This window comes from Thalassophryne amazonica, chromosome 8 (assembly GCF_902500255.1).
Source record: "Thalassophryne amazonica chromosome 8, fThaAma1.1, whole genome shotgun sequence".
NCBI lineage: Eukaryota > Metazoa > Chordata > Actinopteri > Batrachoidiformes > Batrachoididae > Thalassophryne > Thalassophryne amazonica.
This window is the reverse complement of record NC_047110.1, coordinates 57,505,994-57,516,230: the sequence shown is the minus strand read 5'-3', so window position 1 is coordinate 57,516,230 and position 10,237 is coordinate 57,505,994. Positions and strand designations below refer to the sequence as shown.

General features: G+C 41.1%; 1 protein-coding gene across 4 annotated transcripts in view; it reads left to right on the top strand.

Moving 5' to 3' along the window:
- Positions 1-1,627: 1,627 nt before the first annotated feature.
- Positions 1,628-10,237, top strand: part of incenp (inner centromere protein) — a 53,254-nt gene continuing 44,644 nt past the window's right edge. For all 4 annotated transcript variants that reach the window (XM_034176341.1, XM_034176343.1, XM_034176340.1 and 1 more), the window contains exons 1-5: positions 1,628-1,798; positions 7,988-8,136; positions 8,285-8,395; positions 9,297-9,898; positions 10,019-10,046. In XM_034176341.1, the coding sequence (XP_034032232.1) occupies positions 7,997-8,136; positions 8,285-8,395; positions 9,297-9,898; positions 10,019-10,046 (881 nt within the window). In that variant the 5' untranslated portion in view covers positions 1,628-1,798; positions 7,988-7,996. The remainder of the gene's footprint in view (positions 1,799-7,987; positions 8,137-8,284; positions 8,396-9,296; positions 9,899-10,018; positions 10,047-10,237) is intronic.

The following is a 10,237-nucleotide window of genomic DNA, read 5'->3' as shown; positions in this document are numbered from 1 at the left end:
CGTTTGTCTCTTCTAGATTGGACTATTGTAATGCTCTGTTCTCTGGCTTGCCGCAGTCCAGGATCAGGGGTCTTCAATTGGTTCAGAATGCTGCTGCCAGACTTTTGACACGGAGCAGAAAGTTTGACCACATTACGCCAATCTTGGCGTCCCTGCACTGGCTTCCTGTTTCTGCAAGATTGGATTTTAAAGTATTGATTTTGGTTTATAAAATTGTTCATGGATTTGCACCTCCCTATCTGGCTGACTTGATAAGCCCCTATGTACCAGCTCGGGCCCTGCGTTCTCAGGGTGCAGGACTTCTGTGTGTTCCCAGGGTGAATAAGAAGTCTGCCGGTCACAGAGCTTTCTCCTATCGTGCCCCAGCTCTGTGGAACGATCTGCCGGCACACATTCGGCAGTCGGACATTGTGGAGACCTTTAAATCACGTTTAAAGACTCATTTATTTTCCCTGTTTTATCATTAGTGTTATGATGTGTTTTAATCTTGTACTTTTTTACTGCTGTTTTTTTCTTATGGTTGTTTTTATTGTGTTTTAAATTTTTAACTATTTTTATGTTGTGAAGCGCCTTGAGACGATTTTGTCGTGAATTGGCGCTATATAAATTAATAAATTTGAATTTGAATTTGTACGCTTTCTTCCCCATTCTGATGCTCTGTTTGAATATCAGCAAGTCGTCTTCACCACATCTAGATGCCTAAATGTATTTGAGTTGCTGCCATGTGATTGGCTAATTGTGGTAACAAGCAACTGAACAGGACAACAGGTGTACCTAATAAAGTGGCTGGTGAGTGTAGCTGGAGTAGATGTAATGAGACCAGTAAGACATTACTAATCTAGCCTTAATTGTTGCAGGTGGTAAATGGACTGCATTCATGAAATGCTTTTTAATGTGACACAGGCGTTTCAAATTGCTTTACAATGATGCCTCATGTATGCGGGTGCGCATGCGGACACACACACACACACACACACACACACACACACACACACACACACACACACACACACACACACACACACACACACACCACACACACCACACAATCACTCATCGATATCTTCCTGGCATGCAAGGTTCTCAACTAACTGTACACCAGGAGCAATTTTGGAATTAAGGTTGTTGCTCAAGGGCACCATTGTAGTTTTTCTTTTCCTGCTCCAACTAGGAAATGATCTGAGGAGCAACTGGTCCTGAACCTGCTCCTGTAATCTACAGGTCTTCACCTCTGCAAGAATCCAAGTAATGTGTTTTTAGGAGTATCAGGACAATACACCACTTATGCCATATAATAACGCAATTATTATAAATTCTGAATAGCCTCTTTAGCCCTACTGGTTGTAGCGATATCATGGAAAATGTGTTTTTTCAGCTTTATTTTTGATTACCTTGATCTTCTTGACCCTTGGACCGATCTGCGCCAAAAGTTGAGGGAGAAGTTGACCAGCTCGAGACTCGCTGAGAGAACGTTCCTGTTTACTTATAGGTCCAATAGGTGGCGGTATCACACTTAGGTGTTTGCCAACCACTATTAAACAACGCAGACGAAGAGGAATTGGGTGTACGCCTTTACTCTGACGTCCCTGTATCTCGCCACCTGATTGGCCAGTGAAGTTTTGAACAAGTTAAACGGTTTCGGCGGGTCCGTGAGCGCTCCTGCTGAAATCTCATCGGAAGGAGGGAACGTCTTTATTTTAGCATATGTATTTATAAGTCAGAATGCGACAGAGTTAGTTTCTACCATTATCTCAGCAACGAGGATTGGGTTATCTTTTTAAAAGCCGGGTATCAAAAGGTAAGTTGGTCTAGATGTCTAACAAGGAGGGCTAGCTAGTAACGTTAACTTATCTGCAGAGGAGCTGGAAATAAAACGGTGGGCTATGTAGTTACTGTTTTGTTTTTTAGCAATCCGGACTATTTCTTGAGTTGAGAGCATGCAATCGAGTGACTGGATTACTAATAATATAGTATAAGGTGATAAATGCTGGCTAGCAGTTAAGCTGTCATACAATTGTCTCTTTCATTGTCAGCCCGACACAGCTAGGCTATTGATTTAGCTAAGCTCGGACATTAAAATGTTTACATTAGGATATAATCTAAATGTTCTCAATTGTATTGTTTTAACGCTATCAAGAATATTGATATTCTTGATTGGGTGGGATTTATTTATTTTTTTTTAACCGTGATCCGTTTTATTTACAGACTCGAGAAGCCGCGTGGAAATGGTTTCTGTTTTGGAGATGATTTAATTACGAGGCACCAACAGGCGGTTTTCTTTTCGCCTCCATAATTTATTTATTAGGCAGTGGACATTTTTTCCGAAAGAGGATTTACTTTGACTTTTTGTCCGGAACACGCTGTCATTGGTCGACCGCGTTGACGTCATCACGTAACCCGCTTTAGACGCTTAAATACGCTTTAGTAGCTTTTTTTTTTTTTTAATTATTTTATTTTTGCTATTTCCAACCCGATCCCTTTCCATAACCATAACTTAATCATCCCCAAACCATAACCATAAGACAGTTAAATACAAACTGATAGAAAGAACTGTACACAGAATACATTATACAGAATAACATCAGGTAGTAACTTTATCCTTGTAACATCTTAATTTGTACAACATCCCATCTCTTTTATTACATCTGCCAAGGATGTAATAAAATCATCTTAATTTATTTATTCATCTGTTTGTCTGTTAGGAGGATTACGTCAAATCTGCACGGATTTAGATTATATTTTCACCACATATCGATATTTGGCCAAGGAAGACTCCATTCAGTTTTAGAGGTGATCTGGATCCGGAGTCAGGGGCTCAACACTCTCCTAGACTGAGCACTCCTCTATACTATAGAGGGTTTTCATGTGACGTATCGGTCACGTCATTTTGTGTCCCGCGGCCATTCTGGATTACGACGTGGTGGCCGCTGTGTTACGCTATGTGCATTTGGTGAACAATTGCAGAAGCTTCAAAGTCGGTGTGAAGAAGCCTCACGGCACCGTGGCGCTGAGAGAGATCCGCCGCTACCAGAAATCCACTGCTCCCAGAATTTTATTTTATTTTATTTTATTCGGCAATAAAATGATATAAGAATACATAAAAATACTGCCGAGGATCACACAAGAACGCTTCCAATACGGATGCTTATTTACAGTGTGGTCCTCGAGCACCGAGCTGCTGATCCACAACCTGCCCTTCCAACACCTGGTGAGAGAAATCGCTCAGGACTTCAAGATGACCTCCGCTTTCAGAGCTCCGCTGTGATGCTCTGCAGGAGGCCGGCGAGGTTGACCTGGTCAGCAGCTTCCTAGTTCACAATATCGCAGTGTGTCACTGTCGGCCAGTTTGTTACATCACCACTAAATTCACTATCTGGTATAAGATACGGATCCACTGAACCAACTGCTACACATCTATCATGAAAAATAGCTTTATCTTGAGGATTTAAAGCATCGTAATAACCGTACATTCTCTCCATTTTTCTATCACGCGCCAGCCTCCTTTTAATCCAGAATGGAGACGGCATCTGTCCTGCAGCAAATCGGTCACGTGATTGAAAACCCTCTATACTAGTCTTCACATGCATGAACCTGGTGTTGCTGTGTGATCTGTCCTGTCATGTCAGCATGAGCAGCGATCAGCAGATTATTGCCTTGTTTCTGCTTGAAGCTGACTTTAGAATGAATTAAGAGGTTTTACTTTGTCATCTGATGGTTAATAATAACATTTCCCTTTGATCAGTAGAGAGTCTGACTCAGTCTGATGCGCTGGTTTTGTGCTCTGATCGGTCCCCTGTCTTTTATTATGAATTATTGCTGAATTTATGTGGAAATAATTGTTGTACAAAAGCTTCAGAGATCTGTCGCTGTGATAGATGATGACTAGAGTGCAGTTTTAAGCAAAAACTAGGTGATAATTGATGAATCGCTGCTGACGCTCTGAAATGATGCATGCGCACATTGCACAGTGAAAGTAGGGGAATGCTCGGCTGGGGGAGTGCTGAGCTCCTCACACCAGAACCGGATTCTGGATCAAGTATTACTTTATATAGGCTTTGAAGGATTACTGTTAGCATGATTACGTCAAAACTACTGCATGGATTTTGATGAAATTTTCACCACATATATTAGGCCATGGAAATTTTGGAGGTGATCTGGATCCTGGATCAAGTTTCACTTTATATTGGCTTTGAAGGATTACATCAAAACTACTTCATGAAGTCTCACCAAATTTGCATCAAGATGCATATTAGGCCTTGGAAGACTCCTTGAAATTTTGGAGTGATCCGGATTCTGGAACAAGTTTCACTTTACATAGGCTTTGAAGGGTTACGTCAAAACTACTTCACGATTCTCACCAAATGTGCACCACAGATACATATTAGGCCATAGAAGACTCCAGAGCGTGTTCACCAAGCTGGGCATCAAAATGTAACAGCAACAGTGAAAAGAAAAATTCTTCAAAACAAGTGGAACATGTATGTTTTTAAGTATCAACCACCGGGGTCTTGAGAATGTAGTTTGGTTTTTTTTTTTTTTTTACAATCTTTATTCTCTGAATAAAATCCTGGTCGCTCTTTTGCATGAAAACGACCAAAAACTGGAATATTTTGCCAAAATAATGATCCCTGCCCCACAAAAGTGTCTTTATTCACAGATGATCAAAAGACACATTTCCAAATAGGTATGGAACTATGCTAACTTCCTGCACAGTTTCATTGATGCCAGTTGTTGCACTATGCAGCAGTGTGGGAAACAATATGAGGGCTGTCAATAAAGTAACGGTCCTTTTTATTTTTTTCAAAAACTATATGGATTTCATTCATATGTTTTTACGTCAGACATGCTTGAACCCTCGTGCGCATGCGTGAGTTTTTCCACGCCTGTCGGTGACGTCATTCGCCTGTGAGCACTCCTTGTGGGAGGAGTCGTCCAGCCCCTCGTCCGAATTCCTTTGTCTGAGAAGCTGCTGAGAGACTGGCGCGTTGTTTGATCAAAATTTTTTTTAAACCTGTGAGACACATCGAAGTGGACACGGTTCGAAAAATTAAGCTGGTTTTCAGTGAAAATTTTAACGGCTGATGAGAGATTTTGAGGTGATTCTGTCACTTTAAGGACTTCCCACGGTGCGAGACGTCGCTCAGCGCTCTCAGCCGCCGTCGTCAGCCTGTTCAAGCTGAAAACCTCCACATTTCAGGCTCTATTGATCCAGGACGTCGTGAGAGAACAGAGAAGTTTCAGAAGAAGTCGGTTTCAGCATTTTATCCGGATATTCCACTGTTAAAGGAGATTTTTTTAATGAAAGACGTGCGGACGGATCCGCGCGTCGGCTCCGCCACAGGAAAAACACCTCTGTTGAAAGCCTTAAGGACAAGTTGGAACATGTCCTGCTGTTAAACAATTTCTCATATACTCACTCCACTGAAAGCCATCAAAAGCCGCCTGGATTTTACAAATGGTTATCAACACGGAGGTGTTTTTCCTGTGCCGCCGCACCGCGTCGGCTGCGTCCCGACGCGCGGATCCGTCCGCACGTCTTTCATTAAAAAAATCTCCTTTAACAGTGGAATATCCGGATAAAATGCTGAAACCGACTTCTTCTGAAACTTCTCTGTTCTCTCACGACGTCCTGGATCAATAGAGCCTGAAATGTGGAGGTTTTCAGCTTGAAACAGGCTGACGACGGCGGCTGAGAGCGCTGAGCGACGTCTCGCACCGTGGGAAGTCCTTAAAGTGACAGAATCACCTCAAAATCTCTCATCAGCCGTTAAAATTTTCACTGAAAACCAGCTTAATTTTTCGAACCGTGTCCACTTCGATGTGTCTCACAGGTTTAAAAAAATTTTGATCAAACAACGCGCCAGTCTCTCAGCAACTTCTCAGACAAAGGAATTCCGACGAGGGGCTGGACGACTCCTCCCACAAGGAGTGCTCACAGGCGAATGACGTCACCGACAGGCGTGGAAAAACTCACGCATGCGCACGAGGGTTCAAGCATGTCTGACGTAAAAACATATGAATGAAATCCATATAGTTTTTGAAAAAAATAAAAAGGGCCGTTGCTTTATTGACAGACCTCGTATGTTAAGTTTGAATTTTTTTTTTTTAACAGGTCCATTATTTCACTTGGTGTAAAAACACAACCAGAAGAAAGAAGAAAAAAAAAAACTCTTTGAAACATGCCTTCTGTAGTGCCCAAGCCTCGTGCAAGAGGTTTTGCTGGAAGGGGCATAGTTTTATGTAGAGAATGTCTTGAAATATCTGATGGACGGACACTGTGGGACAATGTGCATGTGATGGACAGACACTGTGGGACATATAGACCATCAAAAATCTAACAAGGATTTACATATAATGTTATCTAACAAAAAATTACTTGCACCAAAAAAAAGTTACTTGCACAACCAAAAGTCAGTCTTATATCAACCTTAAAACTCCTCCTCTGATGTGTCAGACTCTATCTCTCTGGAGGAATGAAGCGATTTTGAAAATCTGAAATTTTTCATCTTGTCGCTCCACAATGACCAATCGGACTGGATATGTAGTGACGTGGAGATGTCTGGAGGTTATAGTTGACATGGACATGTCCTGTCTCTGGCAGCCAGCCTGTGAGCAGGACTTATGTCCCCTTTTGTCCTTTATTTCACAATTATGACAGAGTTTGAGAGGAGAGCGAGCAGCAGCAGTGGCAGCAGCCAGTTTTTTTTTTTTTGTTTGTTTGTTTGTTTTACGTGCGCGTGAACTAATCTTCCGTGAAGATAATTTTATTAACTACACAGACGTATAATAAAATAAATGGTGGCTGGTTAATAACAATGATGACAGAATTTGAGGGGAGAGAGAGCGAGGAACCGCAGTGGGAGCCAGTTTTTTTTTTTTTCTTTCTTTCTTTCTTTTTCTTTCTTGTCTTTCTTTCTTTTCTTCTTTCTATTCTTTCTCGTTTCTTCATTCTTTCTATTCTTCCTTGTTTCTTTGTTTCTTTCTTTTCTTTGTTTACATGTGCACGCGCGAACGGGGCAGGAGGTCCTCAAACTGGAGCTCCTGCAGCTCCAGTATCAAATAATGAAACTCCCTGAATTGGGAACCTCTCATGAGGATGTTGTGAACCCAGGGATGGTGCCCCTGGTGACGTTTGTCAGCTTTCCACAACAAATAGAGCACAGCAACTCGCTCCATGTGTGAGAGTCATAAAAAGCAGGGAAGTCGAAGGCAACACACTGGAAACAGTTTTTCCTTATTTATTCCTTTATTGGTTCATTCTACTGTTGCTTATAGTTGATAAAACTTCGATAAAGTTACTTGCACCAGTGCTAGTGCAGTATAAAATTATGTGTACCGCTCGAATAAAATATGCACAAACTAGCACATGCACCTACTAATTCGACCCCTGAGCATATGCTGTTCTCTTCAACTACAATTCCTGTGACAAGGGTTATGTGCTTGTTTTGGTTTCCGTTACCGTCACTACGGCACCTGAATGTACCACCAACAATTATTTTCAGATCAATCTGCAGTTTCACTTGCACTGAGATACTAAATTTGTGGGTATTACATATTTCAAATGTTTTCACAAATTGCTACCTTAAAGTTGGCTCATAGTCCACTGTTAGAACAGTAATTATTACAAATGAGTTTAAGTAAAAGGTGTTCAGTTCGAGTTGCTCCCGGTGTGTAGTGAGCGCCTTGCATTGCAGCACCCTGGCATTGATGTGTAAATGTGAGGCATCCATATAAAGTGCTTTTGAGCTTCTGATTCAGATGGAAAAGTGCTATATAAATGCAGTTTATTTATATTAGTCATAATTGGTATCAGCCTTGATAAAAGCCACATCGGTCGACTCCGATTTCTCTTTTAAAGAACTGATTTTACCTAGAGCTGGTATTTATTTATTTATTTATTTATTTTATTTTATTTGTCTATTTATTTCTGTTTTCTTATAAGTTTGTGCCAGTTTTTCAGATTTAACACTGCAACTTTTTCCTTCAGGCTATCACTATGGACTCTGTATTTTCATCTGTGCGGTCCCTCATACTACTGTTTGATGGCAAAGTACAAGAATTCATCAGCGATGTTGATAATGTCCACATGGTTTGGCTTGAGGAGATCCAACAAGAAGCCAACCGCATGTTCTCAAGGTTAGTTTGAAATGTCATGCATTGAGTGCATTTTTCTTATCTGGAAGAGAATTCTGTTTTTCCTTTCACAAGTTTGAAATTATTTGAAAATTTTTATCATGTGAAGATGATTGTCTTTAATGATAAATTTTACTTTTTTTGGTTTTAGAGATTTCAGTGCTGAGCCAGAACTGATGCCAAAAACGCCTTCTCAGAAAAAAAATAGTCGCAGAAAGCGTGTATCCGTAGGGCGTCAAGAAGAAAGCCAAGCGAGACGAAGGTTTGTTGTATTTATCAGGGCTGTGAAAACTTTCATCATGGGGGGGGCGGGGGTGGGGTGTTAGTGATGTACTCTTTAATCGTGAACATCACTAAGTTTTTAAAATGCTTATCGCAAATTCTCTTTTTTTACGCCATCGTGTAAGTTTTATAAGTCTTATAAGGACAAGAATCCGTGGAATTGTCGCTGGCTTCATCAACACACCTGAAAGATAAAAGTGAACTGTGCTCTCTCAGGACACACGGTAAGAATTTTTCTCTCTCTGGAAAATAACATTCTGCTGTTCAAACAGGATTTTAGACAAGATTATGTGACTTTTTTTCACTAGTCTTGACTTTCTTTCATTGGAAAAAAGACTGGCTTTGAGTGGATTTACAGGAATTTACACAAGAATATGTGACTTTTACTATAAGGTATGTTATTGATATTTTACCATGATTTTCCAAATATTCTACAAGCTTTAGCTGTGGTTTTTGAAATGCTGTAACAATCTTTTCAGTCTTCATAAATTTCATGTAGTTTAATTGTTCTGAGTTAATGCATTATTTGGTTTACAATTAAAAGGAAAATCATTCCAGGTCCTACTTCCATGTCATATTCTGTTATTTCAACATCATCATTGACGGGTCAATTAAAAGGTTGAATATAGGATCATTTAAATATCTACTAATTTTGAGATTTGTTCTTCCAGGAGATGCTGAAAAAGTATCATTAGACAAAATTTAATTCTGGGGCCCCACAGGGCCCTAGACCCCCCCGACCCCCTGCAAATTTTCCTCTGATTTCACAATTTTCATTTCACAGCCCTGATTTATTACTCATTTACACAACTTAAAAGAGGAATTTGGCATCAATTTTGCTCTGTTTCTTTGCTAATTTATTGCTTTCATTTCATGTCCAGATTTTCAAAGGGAAAGCGCAGCAACCTTCGTCGCCCCTCTGTCAAAGCATTGAACTTTATTGCTGAAGAAGCTGTTGCTGAAGTTTCTACCTCTGTGTCCAGTGCCACGAAACCTAAAGGCACAAACTACGAAAATGCACAAGTAGAGCCGGAGGGAACAGAGGTTCTGAATCAGCCACCTCATGGCAGCTGTACAAATGAGGATGGTTGGAACAAGTTAGAAAGTTTAGAGGGAGGTAAAAGTAGCCAAATAAATGCAGAAGACATGAAACACCCCAGTCAGCCACATGGTGCTGCTCCGTCACCTCCCGAGATACCGTCCCCTGAGGTGGTTGTGAGTATCTCTGCAGCAGACCGCTTATCGGCTGAGAGTGTCCAAAAGCTGGCCTCTCCTGGCCGTACAGCCAGTAAAATAGCAATAGCTGACACTTCTCGGACTTCACGCCGGACTTCCACCCAGTGCACCTTGAAGTTGCGTCACTCCATGGCTGGTCTACGCCACAGAATGACACAAGAATCTGTTCGCCGCGCTTCAAGGCGTTCAATGCTGAAGAAGAAAGCGGCTCGCATGAGCAACTCTGCATGCAGCAGTAGTGGTCATGGTGAGAAATTGGTTTTGTCAGTCCCTAAAATATGAAAAGAAATGTGAAGCTTCATACTTTGCATGTGACATGGTCTTTGTCTTTGTTTTGCCCCCCCCCCCCAACTTTTACACTTCATAGGCTCTGGTAGGGAAGAGAATGCAGAGTTGTAAGTAATAACAGACTGCAGTGTGGATAAGCACTGGCTTGATGGGGTCTCAGGGCCCAAACACGACTCACTTCTGTCTATCTGTCTGTGTATATGTTAGTGGTGTAATGGATCATAGTTGACCCTTACGGGCTGTACTGAAGATGTTCGTTGATGGACTTTTTTAGTTCTTATTTCACACAAGAATTCTT